The sequence below is a fragment of the Carcharhinus amblyrhynchos genome, unplaced genomic scaffold (assembly GCF_965287045.1).
Source record: "Carcharhinus amblyrhynchos unplaced genomic scaffold, sCarAmb.v2.hapA scaffold_41, whole genome shotgun sequence".
NCBI classification, from domain to species: domain Eukaryota; kingdom Metazoa; phylum Chordata; class Chondrichthyes; order Carcharhiniformes; family Carcharhinidae; genus Carcharhinus; species Carcharhinus amblyrhynchos.
The window spans coordinates 285105-308151 of NW_027649782.1; the positions used below are offsets into that span (position 1 = coordinate 285105).

General features: G+C 46.8%; 1 protein-coding gene across 2 annotated transcripts in view; it reads right to left on the reverse strand.

Moving 5' to 3' along the window:
• Positions 1-23047, reverse strand: part of LOC145335786 (ephrin type-B receptor 2) — a 606760-nt gene that overhangs the window by 136169 nt on the left and 447544 nt on the right. For both annotated transcript variants that reach the window (XM_080181518.1, XM_080181517.1), the window contains exons 5-7: positions 21489-21824; positions 18933-19057; positions 5240-5402 (exon numbers count right to left, since the gene is read on the reverse strand). In XM_080181518.1, the coding sequence (XP_080037644.1) occupies positions 5240-5402; positions 18933-19057; positions 21489-21824 (624 nt within the window). The remainder of the gene's footprint in view (positions 1-5239; positions 5403-18932; positions 19058-21488; positions 21825-23047) is intronic.

Genomic DNA, 23047 nt, shown 5'->3' on the forward strand with positions numbered 1-23047 from the left:
GTTGAGATGGTGTTTAAGGCAAATAAATCACTAATGAAATTAAGTTCAGAGATACGTGTACTCATGTTTCTAGCCCCAGGTGATCCAAAGAAGGTTAAATTAGTCTTTCCAGATGATAGGATGCCTGTCATATAATCCCTACAGTGCAGAAGGAGCCCATTCGGGCCATCGGTTCTGTACCAATCACAATCCCACCGAGATCCTATCCCCATAACTCCAAGTATTTATCTTACTAATCCCCCGACACTAAGTGGCAATGGCTAATCCATCTAACACACACATCTTTGGACTGTTTATAAAATGAATTTTAGCTGTGTATTTCGTAAATCATGCCTCAGCAGCAAATAAGAGACAAGAAGAAACAGGAAACAGGTTGTTCTTTGCAATTTATACAGTTAGTAGTCACAGTGCTGTGAGCCAGGAAGCAGTTTGGACACAGATGAGGCATTGAAGAAGCAGCAGCAATAGAGAGAAGTAGCCTCCATAGGAGTCAGTTACTGAGTGATTCGGGACTGAAGAGAGCAGGAGAGCGAGGCAGCCATCTTCAGGAAACAGATCAGCTTGACAGGCAGTGCTAAAGGTCAGCCAGTTTGTGCAAAAGATCATTTTCTTTGGTCACTTAAGCTGCACAGTGAGGTAATCACTGGCTAGATTTGATTAATAGGTTTATAAGGACTAAGGAAATTTGGCATGTCAGCTACGACTCTCACCAACTTTTATAAATGCATCATAGAAAGCATTCTTCTGGTTGTATCACAGCTTGGTATGGGATCCTGCTCTGCCCAAGACATGAGAAACTACAAAAGGTCACGATCGAAGCCCAATCCATCACGCAAACCAGCCTCCCATCCATTGACTCTGTCTACACTTCCCGCTGCCTCAGGAAAAGCAGCCGGCATAATTAAGGATCTCACGCACCGTGGACTTTCTCTCTTGCACCTTCTTCCGTTGGGAAAAAGATACAAAAGTCTGAGGTCACGTACCAATCAACTCAAGAACAGCTTCTTCCCTGCTGCGGTCAGACTTTTGAATGGACCTACCTCGCATTAAGTTGATCTTTCTCTACACCCTAGCTATGACTGTAATACTCCATTCTACACTCTCTTGTTTCGTTCTCTGTGAAAGGTATGCATTGTCTGTATACGTGTGCAAGAAACAATACCTTTCACTGTATGTTAATATCTGTGACAATAACAAATCAAATCAAATATAGCTGCTGTTTGCGAAGTGAAGGAACACTGCTGGGGGTTGGAGATTGAGGGGGGGGTGGTGCAAGGGGTGTGGAGGGGTGAGCAGTGCCTGGGAGAGAGGTGGGGAGGGGAGAAGGCCAAGGAGGGGAGAGGGGGAGGGGAGGAGGGAGAGGGGGAGGGTCAGGAGGGAGAAGAGAGCGGGAAGGGACGGGGGAGGGGGGGAGGGGGGGAGGCCTTTATAAATTGGAGTATCGAGTATAAAAGTTGGAGTGTTATGGTGAGGTTGTATAAGGCATTGGTGAGGCTGAATTTAGAGTATTGTGTACAGTTTTGGTCACCTAGTTACAGGAAGGATGTAAATAAGGTTGAAAGAGTGCAGAGAAGGTTCACAAGGATGTTGTCAGGACTTGAGAAGCTGATTTACAGAGAGAGATTGAATAGGTTAGGACTTCATTCCCTGGAGCGTAGAAGAATGAGGGGAGATTTGATAGAGGTGTATAAGATTTTGATGGGTATCGATAGAGTGAATGCAAGCAGGCTTTTTCCACTGAGGCTAGGGGAGAAAAAAAACCAGAGGGCATGGGTTAAGGGTGAAAGGGGAAAAGTTTAAAGGGAATATTAGGGGGGGATTCTTCACACAGAGAGTGGTGGGGGTGTGGAATGGGCTGCCAGATAAAGTGGTAAATGCGGGGTCACTTTTAACATTTAAGAAAAACTTGGACGGGTTCATAGATGAGAGGGGTGTGGAGGGATATGGTCCAAGTGCAGGTCAGTGGGACTAGGCAAAAAGTGGTTCGGCACAGACAAGAAGGGCCAAAAGGCCTGTTTCTGAGCTGTAATTTTCTATGGTTTCTATGGAGGGGGGAGGAGAGCAGGAAGGGAGAGAAAGGGAAGGGGGAGGGGGGAGTGGAGGAGGGAAAGGGGGAGGGAAAGGAAGGAGGCAGACGGGGAGGGGGATGGGGAGGGGGGTGCAGGGAGGGGGAGGTGGGTGGGGTGGAGGGGTGGGGTGTGGATGTGGGGGAGGGGAGGGGTGAGGAGGGGGTGGGATCTGGGGGGAATGGGGCAGGGAAGGGAAGTGGGGTGAGTAGGGGGATGGAGAGAGGGAGGGCAAGGGGGTGGGGGAAGGCGGGAAGGGTGTAGAGGAAGGGGGGAGGGGAGGGGGAGAGGGGACAGCTGAGGGGTGGGAGAGGTGTGTAGAAGGGTGGGTAGACGGGTGGGGGAGTGGGGAGGTGGGAGGGGGAGGGGAGGGGGAGGGAGGAGGTGGGAAGGGGAGGGGAGAGCAGGTGAGAGGGGGCAGGGGGATAAGGGGGGGCGGAGGGGGGAGAGGGGAACAGGAGAGGGGGAAGGGGGTGGATGGGGAAGGGGGGAGGGGGAGGGGGTGGTGGAGAAGCGAGCAGTGCTGGAGATGGGGAGGGGGAGTAAGCAGTGCCGGGGTTAGCGGGGGGGGGGGCGGGGGGGGGGGGGGGGTGGAGGGCAAACAGTGTCTTGGGGGAAGTGAGCAGTGCTGGGGGATGGGGGGGGAGCAGCACCGGGTGTTGGGGGGGGAGTGAGCAGTGTCGGGGGGGGTAGTGAGCAGTGTCGGTGGGGGGAGTGAGCAGTGTCGGTGGGGGGGGGGAGTGAGCAGTGTTGGGGGGGGAGTGAGCAGTGTCGGGGGGGGGAGTGAGCAGTGTTGGGGGGGTGAGCTGTACTCGGGGGTGGGGGGGGTGGATGATCACTGGGACGTGCACAGTGTCCAGGGGATTGTTGGGGTCAGTGTCAGGGACATGAGCAGATGCCCTTCAGCCCCACTCCTGCTGCTGGACACAGCTAACAGAAAGGTTCAGGCCCTGCTGTCCCCATCTAAACCCCTCCCATGAAGATCAAACCTTTATCTTCACACCGAATTCTCATATCCTGAGTGTACAAGTGATAACTGAATACTTTGTTCACCAATTTTAGCCTTTTTGTTTTCTGCTCCTTTGTCTGAACAAGGACCAGGAACCGTTTCAGTCCATTGAGGTAATTCATAGAATTATTGAATCCAGACATTGCAGAACGAGGCCATTCAGCCCATCAAGGCTGTACCGACTCTCTAGCAGAGCATCTTACTCAGGCCCTATCCCTCACCTTTACCATGGCTAATCCATCTAACCTCCACATCATGGGACACTCAGGGGCAATTTGGCCTGGCCAATCCACCTAATCAGCACGTCTTTTGGGCTGTGGGAGGAAACCGGTGCACCCAAAGAAAACCCACAGACACGGGGAGAATGTGCAAACTCCACACAGACAATCACCCGAGGCTGGAATTGAACCCGGGTCCCTGGCAGTGTGAGACAGCAGTGCTAACCACTGTGTCACCGTACTGCCCCGGGTCCCTGGCAGTGTGAGACAGCAGTGCTAACCACCGTGTCACCGTGCGCTGCCCCGGGTCCCTGGCAGTGTGAGACAGCAGTGCTAACCACTGTTCCTCCCAGGACAGCTTGTTACAGGACACTGGCTCTATTTCTAGTGCTGTTGCACTGGGTTGTTGGCGATGAACTCACCTTAATGCTTTTCATTCTCACTCAGAGTATCTGTCTTCAAGTGTTTAGTCATGAGCTAACCAGGGAAAGAAAGTAGGAATTCACCAATCTATTCTCCGAATAACTAGTGACACATACCAATCTGTTATCGACATTCTGAAAAAGATTAAGAGGGGAGAATCTGACTGAAAATTAAACCAATCTGCTTCTTAGCAATGGTCCTAAATGCATAGTGTCCAAGAACAGGGAACAGCTCTTAACGAGGGATAGCTACAGTTCCAAAAGAGGATTTGAAAGCAACAGCTGTAGATTTGTAAGTTTAAACATTTAGGCCGTGATTCTCCGATCCTGCTGTGCTAATTCTTTTGTGCAGCGAGTCGGGAGAATCTCGCGATGCGTAGGATCTGCGCACACTTTCCACAGATGATAGCGTCTCCCAGGGCCGATTTCGGCCGGCTGCTGCTCCACACCAGAAATCGGCAGAGGAGTAATTTTAAACTTATTTTGCATGTGATTTAAATGCAATGGGGCCTGGGGCTAAAATCTCGCTAGCCTTCCTCCTCCCACCAGGAATATTTCACTCCAGCGGGGTTTACAGTAGCTCCTCACTTTCAGGAACTACTGACCTGACCCCATTGCAGTGAAGGGGGGGAGGCATTGGAGCCCTCCAGAGGGTCGGGCACTGGGGGGGGGGGGTTCCCCTGAGCATTAGCAACCTGGCAGTACCTGCCTGTGGGGCAAAGTGCCAATGCCGGGGGCATTGGCACTTTGGAAATGCCCATCAAGCCATGGGCATTTCCAAGGAGACGGGGCAGAGGGGGCAATGGATGGGGGTAGGGATGGGGAGGGAGGAACTGCTGCCGCTCTGCAGTTGGGATTGGTGGTTGAGGGGGGGAGGCAGTCAGCCTGCTGTGGGTCAGCACTGCAGGAGAGGGGGGTGAGGGACTGCGGGGCATGGATTGGGAATGCTGGGGAGGGCTGGGGGGGTGGTCTTGGGGGGCAGTACTTGGGGCTGGGCCTGGTCAATGATCAGGCAGTGGTGAGGGGGTGGTCAGAGAACAAGTGTTGTGGCCATCATGGGGCTGACCGGTAATCGGGAGGCGATCAGTGTGGGGTCACTGCACTTGCACCGGTCTCAGCATTGACCGGTCAGTGCGAGCACAGGTAGCTCGCTCAGCATATTAATTTCAGTCTCTCCAGCGGGGACAGGCAGCACCCCCTCGGTTTTAATGATATCCAGACTGGTGGCCTGTGCAGTGCACAGAGTTTGGGAGTTCTAGCCTGAACTCCCCACTGAAAAAGACAGAGTGAATTACTCCAGTTTTCATGCGAATTTGACACTTTGAATGTTTTGGGGAGAATTCCAGCCTCAGTATTGGTACATTACAGCCCAAATCAGCAGCATTGCTCTGTGATGGTGGTATCAGAACCTGGTCATTTTGTGAAATAATTCACAAAGATTTTTTGGTTGTATAACATTTTAAATCATGAATACAACCCCCTTGGGATCACTTTTCATTTGAATTCCAGCATGCGTTTGTTTACCTTCTGTCATTGTCTGAAAATACATCTTGCCACTGTATTGGCCAAAGCCAGCCACTGTCCGTGCCCGCACCTGGAAGACGTAGATGGTGCCAGCACGCAGGTTACGGATGGTCAGGGTGTTTGTCTGGCTCCTCACAGCCGAGGAGTTGTGTTCACTTTGATCCTACACAAGAGAAGGGAAGAAATATTTTTCAGGCACTTCTCAATCTGGCCACATAGCATTCCTAATTCACATCCTATCCTTGTTCCCACTGTTAATTCATTAGTTATAGAACATAGAACATTACAGCGCAGAACAGGCCCTTCGGCCCACGATGTTGCGCTGACCAGTTAATAAACAATGACCCTCTAACCTAAACCAATCCCTTTCCATCCATAAACCTATCCACGGATAACTCCTTCAATGTCAAATCAATCTGAGAATCCCTGCTGTAGATATGACGAGCTTTCTCAGTTCCGTGCCAAAGTGGCATTTGGTTTCTGGTTTGGTTTCCACGTTGGGAAACCATTTGGATCTTCCTTTGGGTAAGGTGTGACCTGTTCTGGGTTGGGAAGATTTCCCACTATCTATCAGTTGTTGACTTCTTAGGCAGTCCCTCAGGGTGGCCTTCTTCTAATCAGGGGTGTAGGTCATGGGAAGATTAAAAAGTCCGATGCTGGATCCGCACTCCTGCCACAGATTGGAACCAGTAGTGTTTGATCAGATGGTTGGGTGGGATGCTTGGACTTTAGTCCCGTCCTTCTGCTGTTTGCACTTTGTCTGTAGCTGAATCTGCCAAAATCACTCAAAATGGTTGACACTTGCATGGATGTTAGGAACGTAAGAATTAGGAGCGGGAATGGGCAATCCAGCCCTTCGAGCCCATTCTGTCACTTAATATGATCTTGACAGATCTTATCCCGATCTCAACTCCAGCTTCCTGCCGGACCCCATAGCCCTTTATCTCAAATTTCACCAGAAACATATCCATCTCTATCCCGAATCTGCTGATTGATTCTGCCTCCACTGCTCTAGGTAGTGAGTTCCACAGTTTCACAACCCTCTGACAGAAGTAGGTTCTCCTCATCTCAGTTTTGAACCTATCTCCTCTCACTCTGTCTATGACCTCTTGCTCTAGACTGTTCCTCAAGGGGGAAACATCTATTCAACATCCATGTTATTAATCCCCTTTAGCATCTTATATACCTCGGTCAGATCCCCCCTCGTTCTTCTGAACTCCAGTGAGAACAAGCCCAAGCGATTCAACTGCTCCTTTCATCCCAGAGTCAATCTGGCAAACTTCCTCCAATGCCACCACATCCTTCCTCAAGTAAGGAGAGTAAAAAGGGAAACAATACTCAAGGTATGGTCTCACCAACACCTTATACAATTGTAACAACATTTCTTTTAAAATCCAGTCATTTTGCAATACATATGAAGATTCCATTTGCCTTTCTTATTACATGCTACACCAGCATAGCGACTTCCTGCAATTCATACACAAGGACACCCAGATCCCTCTGCACTGATGCACTTTGAATTTGCTTCCCATTTAAATAATAATGCCCTTTTATTTTTCCGGCCAAAGTAGATAGCTGATCCACATTAAACTCTATGGGTCTGATTTTACCATTTTCACTCTAAGTGCTGAATCTGGGTGCAATGGACTTGGAAACCTGTTCCCAGGTGCCCCCATACGCACGCAGCCTGAAAAAAAAATCCACAAGTCTGAATCACGCTGTGGGAGGGGTTTATCGTATCTGAAATGCTGCAGCTCTGATTGGAGCTTTGAATTGCGCATATGCAGTGGGAAAAAAAATTTGAAAAAACGTGCCTCTGTCACATTGCTCCCGGGCGGATAAAGAGATCTGGGAGCGATGGCCCCCATAGATATCGCCCCACCCCCACAACATAACTGCCCCTCTTACCTACCCACTCCCCCCCCACTACCCAGACCCATTGCGACTCCCTGCCCCCTTACCCCCTATCGATTGCCCATAGAGTGGCAGCGGTCTCTCCCTTGCCCCTCCCCATCCTGCCCCACCAGAGATCCATCTGGCCTTCCTTCCCCACGCCACCAGAGAATAATCAGGCCTCCTACACCCCCCCCACCACCCCCATCAGAGAATGATCTTTTCCCCACGAGAGAGCAATCCACCAGAGAACCATCTGGCCTCCCTCCTTCCCCACCCCCTCCTTCTCCTTACAGAGAATGATCAGGCCCCCCCCCCCACACCCTCCCCTCACCACCGATCTGAGTCAGGGAGCCACTGGAAGCTCTGAACTGACCTCTTCAGAAGCTGGGGAGCCTGAAACAGACCTTTGCCGATCTGTTTCGTGCCGAATTTGGATGCGCGAACGCGATGGTAAAGGGGGAAAATGCCAGTAAAGGTGGACGGGCAGCTCATTAATTCAATTTAAATACATGCAAATACAATTAAATCACTGTTGCGCACATTTTGGGTGCGTTTCAGATTGCAGCCATTTCGGTCCTTGGTAGGGTGGGCATCTGCGTGGATGCGGGCGTGGGTTGTGCTAATGGCCTCATGCCTGACTTTACCAAGTTTTGTGTCCATTTTTGGGCACGGTCCAATGGTAAAATAGGGCTGTATCTGGCAGATTCCGGCCCATTCTCCTAGCCTATCAATGTCCATTTGTAAGCTTTTTATCTCTTCATCACAGCCTATTTTCCCACATATTTTAGTGTCAACTGCAAATTTTCCTATATGACCCTCATTTATATAGATTGTAAGTAGTTGAGGTCTGAGAACTGAACCCTGCAGCATCCTGCAAGTTCCAGTTTGCAGTCTCAAGCAAGAGCTTCCCAACGATTGGTGGGAATCGTGCATTTTCTCAGGGAGGCTTAGAGAACATCCTTGAAAGGTTTCCTCTGCCTTCCTGGTAACTGCTGGCCATGATGAAGCTCAGAATACGGAGCTTGCTTTGGGAGTCTTGTGCCAGGCATGCAGATGACGTGTCCCATCCAATGGGTCAACAATTATCCATAATTGGTGCCTTGATACTGCAGATGTTGACCTGAGAGAGTATCAATGTTACAGCACCTAACTGGCGTTTCTGGGATTTTGCAGTGGCATCGATGGTGATATTTCTCCAGGGATTTGAGGTGCCTGCTGTATGTTGTCCATGTCGCTGATGAACACAGGAAGACAGGGGGAACTGAAGCCTTATAGACCATGAGCTTGGAGGCAGGTTTGAAGTCTATGGAGTTCTGAGCACACATATTAGGAGCAGGGGTAGACCACTCAGGCTCTTTGAGCTTCAGCATTCAATAAGATCATGTTTAATTTAATTTTAACCTCAACTCCACATTCTCACCTACCCCCGATACCTTTCACCACCTTGCTGATCAGAAGTCTCTGCTGCCACGGCCTGATGAGAAAAAGAGTTCTGACAGGAACTGCTTTTTCGTATCAGACGCTCTTCCTCAGATAACTGGAGGCTGCTCTGGGGCACACTGGAGGTGATATTGAGCTTCATTGTTGATTCCTTTCCTCACTGAGAGGCGGCTCCCAAGGCCTAAGAAATGTTGTACGTTGTATCGTTCACAATGCATCCTGATAGCTGGTGGATGGGGGTCAGTGTTGCAGTATGGGAGCAGACTGGTAGAGGGCCTTACGTTCAGGATGTTCAGCCTTAGGCCCTTCCTTTCATATGTCTGTGTGAATGCTTCAATGCTAGCTTGGAGCTTGGCCTCTGAGTGTGTACATACAAAAGTGTCATCAGCATACTGCAGCTCAATGACAGGAGTTGGGGTGACCTTGGTTCTGGACTGAAGGTGGTACAAGTTGAATAGCTCCACTCTGGCAGGGAGTGTCATGGTGATGAGCGAGGAAGATGAAAAAGGTGGTGATGACATCGCCTTGCTTGACCCCAGTTTGCACTTGTATTAGGTCTGTTGCAAATCTGTTGATAAGGATCATGGTTTCTGTGTCATCACGCAGCAGGCAGACGACACCGATGAACTTTTGCCGACGGCCAATTTTTAGGAAGACGTTCCTTAATCCGTTGTGAGGTTTTATTTTATGTTTTAAAAAGGTTTTATGTTGAAATTTTAGGAAGATGTCCTAGACATTGAGCAGAAACTGATAGTCAAATTCCGCACACATGAGGACGGCCTCAACCGGGATCTTGGGTTCATGTTGCACTATCTGTAACCCCCACGACTTGCCTGGGCTTGCAAAATCTCACTTACTGTCCGATCTGGAGACAATACACATCCCTTTAACCTGTGCTTAACCCTCTCTCCACTCACATTGTCTGTACCTTTAAGACTTGATTACCTGTAAAGTCTCACATTCTAACCATTGTCTTGTAAATTTAGTTTGTGTCTTTATGTGACCTGTTTGAGAACACAAGTCCTCATTCAACTGATGAAGGACCCTGAGACTCCAAATGCCAGTGCTACCAAATAAACCTGTTGGACTTTAACCTGGTGTTGTGAGACTTCTTAAGGTCAAAAAAGGCCATTAGTGATTGCTGCTGCCCTCTGCATTTTTCTTGGATTTGTCTTGCTGTGAAGATCATACCCAGTGTGCTCCTTGATGGGTAGTTACATCCTTTTGAGGATGTAACTGGTCGTGTTGACTGAGAAGAACCAGTGGATGTGGTTTATTTAGACTTTCAGAAGGCTTTTGACAAAGTCTCGAAGACTATTAAGTTAAAGCACATATATGTGCGGATCCACAAAAGATGAATATTTCCCATCAGTATTTACTGTTGAGGAAGGCATGGCTGTTAGGGAACTGGGGGAAATAAATAGTGATGTCTCGAGGAGTGTACATATAACAGAGAAGGAGATGCTCAAAATCTTAAAGCACATCCTCAGGACCTGGTGAAGTGTATCCCAGGATGTTGTGAGAGGCTAGGAAGGAAATTGTGGGTCCCCTTGTAGAGATATTTGGATCATCGACAGCCAGGGTGAGGTGCCTGAAGATTGGTGGGTGGCAAATGTTGTGCCTTTGTTTAAAAAGAGCTGCAGGGAAAAGCCTGGGAACTACAGGCTGGTGAACCTCTCATCTGTAGTAAGTTATTAGAAGGTATTCTCAGAGACGGAACCTACAGGCATTTAGACAGGCAAGGACTAATTAGGGGCAGTCAGCATGGCTTTGTGAGTGGAAAATCATGTCTCACAAATTTGATTGAGTTATTTGAAGAAGGTCAATGAGAGCAGTGCAGTTGATGTTGTCTACATGGACTTTGGCAAGGCCTTTGAAAAGGGACCGCATGGTAGGGTTTTGCATAAAGTTAAATCTCACGGGATCCAGGGTGAGGTAGCCAAATGGATACAAAAGTGGCTGGATGACCGAGGGCGATTGTAGAGAATTGTTTTTCAAACTGGAGACCTGTGAACAGTGGTGTGCCACAGGGGTCAACGCCGTGTCCACTGTTACTTGTCGTAATTAATGATTTGGATGAGAATATAGGAGGCATGATTAGTAAGCTTGCGGATGACACCGAGATTGATGACATAGTGGACACTGAAGAAAAAAGTCAGTGTAGTCGAGGAGAATACTGCGATACCAGGTCGTAGACCAGATGGGATTGAGGTACGTAAGGAGGAGGTGTTGGCAATTCTTCAGAGTGTGAAAATAGATAAGTCCCCTGGGCCGGATGGGATTTACCCTAGGGTTCTCTGGGATGCTAGGGAGGAGATTGCAGAGCCTTTGGCTTTGATCTTCATGTCGTCATTGGCTTCAGGTATAGGTGCCAGAAGACTGGAGGATAGCAAATGTTGTCCCCTTGTTCAAGAAGGGGAGTAGAGACCATCCTGGGAATTCTAGACCAGTGAGCCTTACTTCTGTTGTGGGAAAAGTTTTGGAAAGAATTATAAGGGATAGGATTTATAATCATCTAGAGAGAAATAAATTGATTAGGGATAGTCAACACAGTTTTGTGAAGGGTAGGTCATGCCTCACAAACCGTATCGAGTTTTTTGAAAAGGTGACCAAAGAGGTGGATAAGGGTAAGGCAGTTGATGTGGTGTATATGGATTTTAGCAAAGCATTTGATAAGGTTCCCCATGGTAGGCTACTGCAGAAAATGCAGATGCATGGGATTGAGGGTGATTTAGAAGTTTGGATCAGGAATTGGTTAGCTGATGGAAGACAGAGGGTGGTGGTTGATGGAGTTCAGTTACAAGTGGTGTACCTCAGGGATCTGTTTTGGGGCCACTGCTGTTTGTCGTTTTTATAAATGACCTAGATGAGGGTGTAGAAGGATGGATTAGTAAATTTGCTGAAGGCACCAAAGTCGGAGGAGTTGTAGACAGTGAGGATGGATGTTACAGTTTGCAGAGGGACATAGATAAGTTGCAGAGCTGGGCCGAGAGGTGGCAAATGGAGTTTAATGCAGAAAAGTGTGAGGTGATTCACTTTGGTAAGAATAGCAGGAGTACAGAATATAGGGCTAATGGAAGGACTCTTCGTAGTGTTGACGAGCAGAGACATCTCGGGGTACATGTGCATAGATCCCTGAAAGTTGGCACCCAGGTTGATAAGGTTGTTAAGAAGGCGTACGGTGTGTTAGCTTTTATTGGTAGAGGGATTGAATTTTGGAGCCATGGGATCATGTTACAACTGTACAAAACTCTGGTGCGGCCGCACTTGGAGTATTGCGTACAGTTCTGGTCGCCGCATTATAAGAAAGATGTGGAGGCATTGGAAAGGGTGCAGAGGAGGTTTACCAGGATGTTGCCTGGTATGGTGGGAAGGTCTTATGAGGAAAGGCTGAGGGACTTGAGGTTATTTTCATTGGAGAGAAGAAGGTCACGAGGTGACCTGATTGAGGCATACAAGATGATCAAAGGATTGGATAGGGTGGACAGTGAGAGCCTTTTTCCTCGGATGGTGATGGCTAACACGAGGGGACATAGCTTTAAATTACGGGGTGGTAATTATAGGACAGATGTCAGAGGTAGGTTCTTTACTCAGAGGGTAGTAAGGTCGTGGAATGCCCTGCCTGCAGCAGTTGTGGACTCGCCAACTTTAAGGGCGTTCAAATGGTCAGTGGATAGGCAAATGGATAACACTGGAATAGTTTAGGTTAGAGGGTCACTGATCGGCGCAACATCGAGGGCCGAAGGGCCTGTACTGCGCTGTAATGTTCTACGTTCTATGTTCTATTATCAAGGATTGCAACAGGATCTTGATCAATTGGGCCAGTGGGCTGATCAATGGTAGATGGAGTTTAATTTAGACAAATGCGAGGTGATGTATTTTGGTAGATCGAAACACAGCAGGACTTACTCAGCTAATGGTAGGGTGTTGAGACAGTTATAGGACAAAGTGTTCGAGGGTACAGGTTCATAACTCCTTGAAAGTGGAATCACAGGTGGACAGAGTGGTGAAGAAGGCATTCAGCAGCCTTGGTTTCATTGGTCAGAACATTGAATACAGGAGTTGGGACATCACACTGAAGTTGTACAAGACACTGGTAAGGCCACACTTGGAATACTGTGTACAGTTCTGGTCGTCATATTATAGAAAGGATATTATTAAACCCAATTATAGAAAGGATGTTATTTAAAAGGTTTACTGGGATGCTACCGGGACTTGATGATTTAAATTATAGGGAGAGGCTGGATAGACTGGGACCTTTTCCCTCTGGAGTGGAGGAGGCTGAGGGGTGATCTTATAGAAGTCCATAAAATAATGAGGGACATAGATCAGCTGGATAGTCAATATCTTTTCCCAATGATAGTGGAGTCTAAAACTAGAGGGCAGAGGTTTAAGGTAAGAGGGGAGTGATGCAAGTGTCCAGAGGACACTTGTATCACACATGGGGTGGTGAGTGTCTGGAACAAGCTTCCAGAGGTATAAAGAACAAAGAAAATTACAGCACAGGAACAGGCCTTTCAGCCCTCCAAGCCTGCACCGACCATGCTGCCCAACTTAACTAAACCCCTACCCTTCCGGGGACCATATCCCTCTATTCCTGTCTCATTCATGTACTTGTCAAGACACCCCTTAAAAATCACTACCATATCAGCTTCCATTACTTCCCCGGTAACGAGTTCCAGGCACCCACTACTCTCTGTGTAAAAATTCTGCCTCGTCTATCTCTTTTAAACCTTGTCCCTCGCACCTTAAACCTGCGCCCCCTAATAATTTCCACCCTGGGAAAAAGCTTTTGACCATCCACTCTGTCCATGCCTCTCACAATCTTGTTGACTTCTATCAGGTCTCCCCTCAACCTCTGTCGTTCCAGTGAGAACAAACCAAGTTTCTCCAACCTCTCCTCACAGCTAATGCCCTCCATACCAAGCAACATCCTGGTAAACCTTTTCTGTACCCTCTCCAAAGCCTCCACATCCTTCTGGTAGTGTGGTGACCAGAATTGAACACTACATTCCAAGTGCGGCTTCACTAAGGTTCTATAAAGCTGCAACATGACTTGCCCATTTTTAAACTGGCGGGGAGTCCAGAACTAAAGGTTATAGTTTGAGGATAAGGCGTAAAGCTTTGAGAACTTTCAGGAGAAATTTCTTCATCCAGAGAGTGGTGAATGTGTGGAATTCAGTACCACAGAATGTAGTTGAGGTCAAACTGTTGGTTGATTTCAAGAAGAAATTAGATATAGCCTTGGGGCTAAAGGGATCAAGGGAGAAGGGAGGAAAGTGGGATAAATCAGGATATTGAATCCGATGATCAGCCACGATCATAATGAATGACGGAGCAGGTTTAAAGGGCTGAATGGCCTCTTCCTGCTTCTAGTTTCAATGTTTCTTCAGCCACAGGGAGCAGGCAATTGAGAAAAGTTTTACTGTGACCTTCCCCACTGACAGACAACAGTTACTGTAGTTACTGTAATCGGGCTCGTCTCCTTTTTGAAGACTGTCATAATTACAACCATTCACAAACACACAGAGCAACGAACAACTATTCACTAACACACATCAATTAACACAGTCAATCAGACACCTCATCAATCACATATTGACGAAAAGTTAGCGCATATTCCCTAACACAAACATCAATTAAAACATAGGCACAGTTTGTAAAGCAAATGGCATGTTGGTCTTCATCGAAAAAGGATTGCGGTACAGGAGGAAGGATGCCCTATTGCAGTTGTACAAGGCCTTGGTGAGACCACATTTGGAGCTGGTGAACAGTTTTGGTCTCCTTGTCTAAGAAAGGACATGCTTAACACAGAGGTAGTGCTGTGAATGCTGTCCAGGTTGACTCCTGGTAGGATTCCAGGATTGTTATATGAGGAGGCATTGTGTCAATTAGGCCTGTAATTTAGGGGGAGAGGGAATCTAATTGAAACATGTGAAATTCTGAGAGGGCTGGACAAACTGGATGCTGAGACGTTGCTTCCTCTGTCAAGATATTGGGTAAGCTTTTTGGGACTGAAATGAGGATAACATTTCTTCACTCAGAAGGGGGTGAGCCTGTGGAATTCTCTACCACAGAAGGCGTGGAGGCCAAATCACTGAATATATTTCAGAAAGAAATCGGTTTCTACACTTTAAGGGGGGAGTACTGGAGTCTGGTGCTGAGATAGAGGATCAGCCATGTTCATGTTGGATGGTGGAGCAGGTGAAGGGCCTACTGCTTCTGTTATTTTCTATATTTCTATATTCACCCACAGGAAGTTAGTTATTCACTGTGAGTGGCACAGCAGCACAGTTGTTAACACTGCTGCCTCAGAGTGCCAGGGATTCAAGTTCGATTCCTGGCTGGGTCACTATCTGTGTGGAGTTTGCACATTCTCCCCATGTCTGTGTGGGTTTCCTCTGGGTGCACTGGTTTCCTCCTGCAATCCGAAAGACGTGCTGGCTCAGTGCATTGGCAATGTTAAATTCTCCCTCAGTGTACCCGAACAGGTGGCGGCAGACTGTGGTGACTAGGGGATTTTCACAGTAACTTCATTGCAGTGTTAATGTAAGCCTACTTGTGACAATAATGAATAAATTAAACTTGTTTTTTGTGAACCTGCCCGAACCACAGGGTCAGGCAATTCATTTCAGTTTTGAGCCACACTTGCCGTTTAAAGATATTTGTCCTCCTGTCATGTGCTGTGTTACCCAATCATTTTAATTTAGTGTCTGCCGGTTGCAGCTGTATAAGGTGCTGGTGAGGCCACACCTGGAGTTACTGTGTACAGTTTTGGTCTCCTTACTTGAGAAAGGATATACTGGCACTGGAGGGGGTGCAGAGGAGATTCACTAGGTTGATTCCGGATTTGAGAGGGTTGGCTTAGGAGAGGCTGAATAGACTGGGGCTGTACTCATTGGAATTCAGAAGAATGAGGGGAGGTCTTATAGAAACATAAGATTATGAAGAGAAGAGATAAGATAGAAGCAGGGAAGTTGTTTCCACTGGTGGGTGAAACTAGAACTAGGGGGCATGGCCTCAAAATAAGGGGAAGCAGATTTAGGACTGAGTTGAGGAGGAACTTTTTCACACAAAGAGTTGTGAATCTGTGGAATTCCCTGCCCAGTGAAGCAGTTGAGGCTCCCTCATTGAATGTTTTTAAGACAAGGATAGATAGATTTTTGAACAGTAAAGGAATTAAGGGTTAAGGTGAGTGGGCAGGTAAGTGAAGCTGAGATAGAACATATAGAACATAGAACATAGAACATTACAGCGCAGAACAGGCCCTTCGGCCCACGATGTTGTGCCGACCAGTTAAAAAACAATGACCCTCTAACCTAAACCAATCCCTTTTCATCCATAAACCTACCCACGGATCTCTTAAACGCCCCCAAACTAGGCGTACTCCTGCTCCTAGTTCTTATGTTCTTCATCCTTCTCTCCATTTGCTTATTGTGCAACTCCAATAGCCTGGCTGCAGTATCATCAATCTACAAATTCCACTGCAGCAACTTGTCAAGACTTCATCTACTGCACCAATCAAAATCACAGCCAAAAGATATTGAAGGTACAAGTGTTAAAGGGTGACAGGTACATGGCAGAACCACAACCCTTCTCTTCCAGGTTATGTACCGTCCTACTTGCTACTATATTGGCTGTTCCTTCATCATCAGAACATCAGGATACTGGATCTTCTTCTCTACCAGCACCTGAGAGGATCTGCATCACAAGAAGTGCAGTAGTTTATGAAGACTGTCACTGTAATTGAAAGCTTTCTTTAAAGGATGGGTGGCACAACTATTCCATCAAACCTGAGGTTCTTGAGACAAGCTCACGCATTGCAAGAGTTGTACTAAAATATCCAAAAAAAATTCAGTAAGTGCATTCGGATATGGAGATATTTAGAGAAGATTATTTGGGTAACAGATTTCAACCAGACATGGATAAGATATTTCTGCTTGTGGCAATCGAAACCAAGGGAGCATAAATAAAACAATCACTCAAGAATTCAGGAGAATTTACCCAGAGGATGGTGAAAATGAGTGTGTGTATGAATAGTATCGATACATTTAAGAGGATGCTGAAGAAGCATTTGGAGGGAAAATGGGATAAAAGGATATGGGATAGGGTGAGCCCAAATGGATGGGAGGAGGTTGTGATTAATGCTGGTATAAATGTAACATCATATGTGAAGTTGAAGACCGCTTGAAATTTGTTCATGGAAAGGGAAAGCAGAGAATTCCAGCTCCTGCCTTAACTCCTTTAGTTATATTAACAATTAAATCACCTTTAATGTAACTCATTGCTGAATAGAATGACCTTTTCACATTCCCAATTCCTCTGCCCTTCCATATTAAACTTGCCTACTGATGCTTTTAAAATATATTTACATATAAATCTATCCAGGAAAACATTCTATTTTTATCCCACATATCTGGGTTACAACTTATCAGCAGAGGAATGAGAAAAGGCCATTTAAATCCTCAAACCTTTTAGTTCAGTAATCTAAGTCTTTGGATAGAACTGCATTTTCAAAAGTCCCTCCCCGCCAGGCCTAACTTACAATGATAGCACATGAGTATTTGCCTTGATGCTGAATACCAGAACGTGCTCACATCTTATACTAAGGAGTATAAGATGTGAGCAGTTTGGTTTAGAAATCTCTTGGGCTTCTTGTTTAAGGGCTGCAGGGAATAGCTTAGAACTACAGGCTGCTGAGCCTAACATCTGCAGTGGGTAAGTTGTCAGAAGATATTTTGAGAGACAGGATCTACAGGCATTTCGAGAGACAAGGACTGATTAGGCAGTCAACATGGCTTTGTGAGTGGAAAATGTCTCACAAAGGGGGTAACCATGAAGATAGATGAGGGCAGTACAGCTGATGTTGTCTACATGGATTTAGCAAAGCCTTTGACAAAGGACCACATGGTAGGTTGTTGCATAAGGTTAAATCTCATGGGATCCAGGTGAGGTAGACAAATGGATACAAAATTGGCTTGATGACAGAAGACAGAGGGTGGTTATAGAGGTTTGTTTTTTAAACTGGAGCCTGTGACCAGCGGTGTGCCTCAGGGATCAGAGCTGGGTCCACTGTTATTTGTCATTTATATTAATGACTTGGGTGAGAATTTAGGAGGCATGGTTTGTAAGTTTGTAGATGACATCAAGATTGGTGCACAGTGGACAGTGAAGAAGGTTATCTAAGATTGCAATGGGATCTTGATCAATTGGGCCAATGGGCTGGCGAATGGCAGATGCAGTTTAATTTAGATAAATATGAGGTGATGCATTTTGGTCAATCAGAGCAGGGCAGGACTTACTCAGTTAATGGCAGGGTGTTGGGGAGAGTTATAGAACAAAGAGATCTAGGGTACAGGTTCATAGCTCCTTGAAAGTAGAGTCACAGGTGTATAGTGTGATGAAGAAGGCATTAAGCATGCTTGGTTTAATTAGTCAGAACACTGAAAACAAGAATTGGGATGTCTTGTTGAAGTTGTACAAGACATTGGTAGGGCCACACTTGGAATACTGTGTACAGTTCTGGTCACTATTATAAAAACAATATTATTATATTAGAAAGTGTACAGAAAAGGTTTACTAGGGTGCTACTAGGAATTGATGACCTGAGATACAAAGAGAACTGGATAGGCTAAGACATTTTTCCCTGACGTGTAGGAGGCTTAGGGGTGATCTTATAGAGGTCTATAAAATAATGAGGGGCATAGATTAGCTGGGTAGTCAACATCTTTTCCCAAAGATAGGGGAGTTTAAAACTCGAGGACATAAGTTTAAGGTGAGAGGGGAGAGATACATAAGGGTCCAGAGGGATAATATTTTTCACACAGGGGGTGATGAGAGTCTGGAACAAGCTGCCAGAGGTAGTAGCAGAGGCGGGTACAATTCTGTCTTTTAAAAAACAGTTATATGGGTAAGATGGGTATAGACGGACATGGGCCAAACACGGGCAACTGGGATTACCTTGGTGCTTTAAAAAAGGCAGCATGTACAAGTTGGGCCAAAGGTTTCCATGCTGTAAACATCTATGATTCTAAGTAAATCTATCAACTTGAAATAAAAAATAAAGGTTTGCATTTGCATAGCAACCTTCACAATCTCAGGGCATTTCAAGTGTTCTGCAATTAATTATGCTGTTTTGAAGTGTATCCTCGCAATATTTTAAATCTGTCTGAATGTGCATACAGAGCCTTAATTTAACCTGTGACCCAAAAGACAGGGCCCATGATCAGTCCCTCAGTACTGCACTGGAGTGGGACCTGCCTCTAAAAGACTCCCAACGTAGCTACAAGTGTATTTAAATGCAACAATCTGAAGAACTTTCATATTAACTTCCTCTTCCACATCCCACATTCCATACCTTCTCATAATACTGGAGCTCGTAGTCCAGGATCACTCCATTGGGCTGGTCAGGCTGAGACCAGGATAGAGTTACACTGTCCACTGTACGACTCACTTGGTGCATAAATGAAACTGCAGATGGAGCTGAAACAGAAACAGAACAATTGAGCAAAGCAGCTAAATGCACACTCTCGCTGACACACACAAACATAACAGACACATGCACACTCATTCTCACAGACACGTGCACACACAACATTCCCATGCACAGACATGCACACACATGCATAAACATACACCAACTCACATATACAGCTACAATATTGGATGGCAATTAAAATAGCATTTTGTTATTGGTCCTCACTGTCACGCTGCAGTTTCTCTAGCCCCCTGATTAGACTAGTTCTTTCCTCAATCATATTCCTATTGTGAATAACTCATAAAAGTAACATTGTTGTTCACTCATATTTTCTCTCTCCACAGAGACAGAGACAAGTTACTGAGAAAATCCCTGAGTTGCCACACTCCGGTGCCTGTTCGGGTACACTGAGGGAGAATTTAGCACGGTCAATGCACTTAACCAGCAAGTCTTTCAAACTGTGGAAGGAAACCGGAGCACCCAGGAGGAAACTCACACAGACACGAGAACGTGCAGACTCCACACAGACAGTGATTCAAGGCAGGAATCAAACCTGGTCCCTGGTGCCATGAGGCAACAGTGCTAACCATTATGCCACTGTGCCACCCAAGAAACCCGTCCCCAAGTAATTCCAAATCAGGCCTGGTGAAGTCCGGAATGGTCAGTACCTGATTTGATTTGATTTATTATTGTCACATGTATTAGCATACAGTGAAAAGTAATGTTTCTTACACACTATACAGACAGACCATACTATTCATAGAGGAGGAAATGAGAGAGTGCAGAGTGTAGTGTTACAGTTATAGCTAGGGTGTAGAGAAATATCAACTTAATGCAAGGTAGGTCCATTCAAAAGTCTGACAGCAGCAGGGAAGAAGCTGATCTTGAATTGGTTGGTACGTGACCTCAGACTTCTGTATCTTCTTCCCAATGGAAGAAGGTGGGAGAGAGAATGTCCGGGGTGTGTGGGGTCCTTAATTATACCGGCTGCTTTTCCCGAGGCAGCGGGAAGTGTAGACAGGATCAGTGGATAGGAGGTTGGTTTGTGTGATGGATTTGGGTACAGTCACGACATTTTGTAGTTCCTCGAGGGCTTGGGCAGAGCAGGAGCCCATAACCAAGCTGTGATACAACCAGAAAGAATGCTTTGTATGGTGCATTTGTAAAACTTGGTGAGATTCGTAGCCGACATATGAAATTTCCAAACACTTCTGAGAAAGTAGAGGCGTTGGTGGGCTTTCTTAACTATAGTGTTGGCATAGTGGGACCAGGGCAGGTTGTTGAAGACCTGTTCACCTAAAAAGTTGAAGCTCTCGACCATTTCCACTTCATCCCCGTTGATGCAGACAGGGATATGTTCTCCTGTACGCTTCCTGAAGTTTGTTGACGTTGAGGGAGAGATTATTGTCACTGCATCAGTTCACCAGACGCTCTATCTCATTCTTGTACTCTATCTCTTCATTGTTTGAGATTCGACCCACTACGGTGGTGTCGTCAGCAAACTTGAAAATCAAATTAGAGGGGAATTTGGCCACACAGTGATAGGTGTGTAAGGAGTTATAGCAGGGGGCTGAGAACACAGCCTTGTGGGGCAGCGGTGTTGAGGATGATTGTGGAGGAGGTGCTGTTGCCTATCCTTACTGATTATGGTCTGTGAGTCTTGCACAGCCAATGCACAGGGTTTCAGAATGAAACTTTGTAAGCAGTGACAACTGACAACTCAGCAGCAACATCACATAGGAAACCTGTACTGACGGAGAGCAGGAGCCCAGAGAAAGGCAGACTGCCTTTGTATTTACTCCGCACTTCTTATTGAATACTTGTTCTATCTGAAAGAATTTTGCTGAAATGAATGTTAGCAATCTCTCAGTGTGAATATCAGTGATCTGTCAGTGTGAATGTCAGCGATCTGTTTGCGTACGCTGAGGGAGAATTTAACAAGGTCAATGCACTAAATCAGCATTTCTTTTGGACTTGGAAGGAAACCAGAGCAACCCGGAGAAAACCCATGGAGGCACAGGGAGAATGTTTAGAGAACTGCAACTGAGATACAGTGGGGTCATCTGAGGTGATTTAGTCTCCTCATTGACCAGGCATCCTTTTCACCTCCCCCCCCTACACTCACACCCCCCCACCCCTGCCCCCCCCCCCCCCCACACACACACACCCCCCACCCACACCCCCCACCCCCGCCCCCCCCCAGCCCCACACCCACACCCCCCAACCCACACCCCCCACCCCCGCCCCCCCAGCCCCACACCCACACCCCCCACCCACATCCCCCCACACACACACCCCCACACCCCCGCCCCACACCCACACCCCCCTGCCCGCCCCCTCCCCCCACCCACACACACACCCACACACACACACACACACACACACGCAAACTCAATGTCAGCCAGAGACAAGCTTGTTTATGATTAGATTTCTTACCAGCTTGATTGGTGGTAATGTTGACAGAAGCAAAGTGAGGCGGGTAAGGGCTCTGATCAGACACTCCGTTCACAGCCTGGATCTCGAAGGTGTACTGCGTGTGTGCCAGAAGATCACTGATGTATACACGAGGCTCAGTCAGGCCCAGTTGACGGGGAACAAATTGCACATTGTCCCCACACCGGGTACAGGCCCCTCCGCCCGAATTGCAGCTCTTACAGATCACATTGTAAACCACATCTTCCCGTCCACCTGTCTCATAGGGAGGAGACCACTCCAAGTTCAGGGATGTTTCATTCACACTGGAGATTACTGCCGTTGGTGCTGAGGGTGTTGCTTTGGAAAAAAAACACAAAAATTCAAGTTGTTGGTTCCAAATTCATACTCAGTGCTTGAAACGTACCTCATAAATCTATGACTCCTAAACGTAGTTAATAGTAAAAGTGACAAATTCCAGCAGGTGCCAGCATTAACTGTATTGTTTTATTCCCAGTATTCTGTACAGTGAGGGTGCAGCGATTCCCAGTATTCTGTACAGTGAGGGTCCAGTGATTCCCAGTATTCCATACAGTGAAGGTCCAGTGATTCCCAGTATTCCATACAGTGAGGGTCCAGTGATTCCCAGTATTCTGTACAGTGAAGGTCCAGTGATTCCCAGTATTCTGTACAGTGAGGGTCCAGTGATTCCCAGTATTCTGTACAGTGAGGGTCCAGTGATTCCCAGTATTCCATACAGTGAAGGTCCAGTGATTCCCAGTATTCTGTACAGTGAGGGTCCAGTGATTCCCAGTATTCTGTACAGTGAGGGTCCAGTGTTTCCCAGTATTCTGTACAGTGAGGGTGCAGCGATTCCCAGTATTCTGTACAGTGAGGGTCCAGTGTTTCCCAGTATTCTGTACAGTGAGGGTCCAGTGATTCCCAGTATTCTGTACAGTGAGGGTGCAGTGATTCCCAGTATTCTGTACAGTGAGGGTGCAGCGATTCCCAGTATTCTGTACAGTGAGGGTCCAGTGTTTCCCAGTATTCTGTACAGTGAGGGTGCAGTGATTCCCAGTATTCTGTACAGTGAGGGTCCAGTGTTTCCCAGTATTCTGTACAGTGAGGGTGCAGTGATTCCCAGTATTCTGTACAGTGAGGGTGCAGTGTTTCCCAGTATTCTGTACAGTGAGGGTGCAGCGATTCCCAGTATTTTATAGAGTAAGGGTACAGTGGTTCCTGGTGTCCATGCAGTGAGTCACAGAGTCATACAGGTTTCCAACATGGAAACAGGCCCTTCAACCAACTTGTCCTTGTTGCCCCTTTTTTGAAGCCCTAAGCTAGTTCCAGTTGCCTGCATTTGGCCCATATCCCTCTATACCCATCGTACCATGTGATTGTCTAAATGCTTTTTAAAAGATAAAATTGTACCCGCCTCTATTACTACCTCTGGCAGCTCGTTCCAGACATTCACCACCCTCTGTGAAGAAATTGCCCCTCTGGACCCTTTTGTATCTCTCCCCTCTCACCTTAAACCTATGCCCTCTAGTTTTAGACTCCCCTACCTTTGGAAAAAGATATTG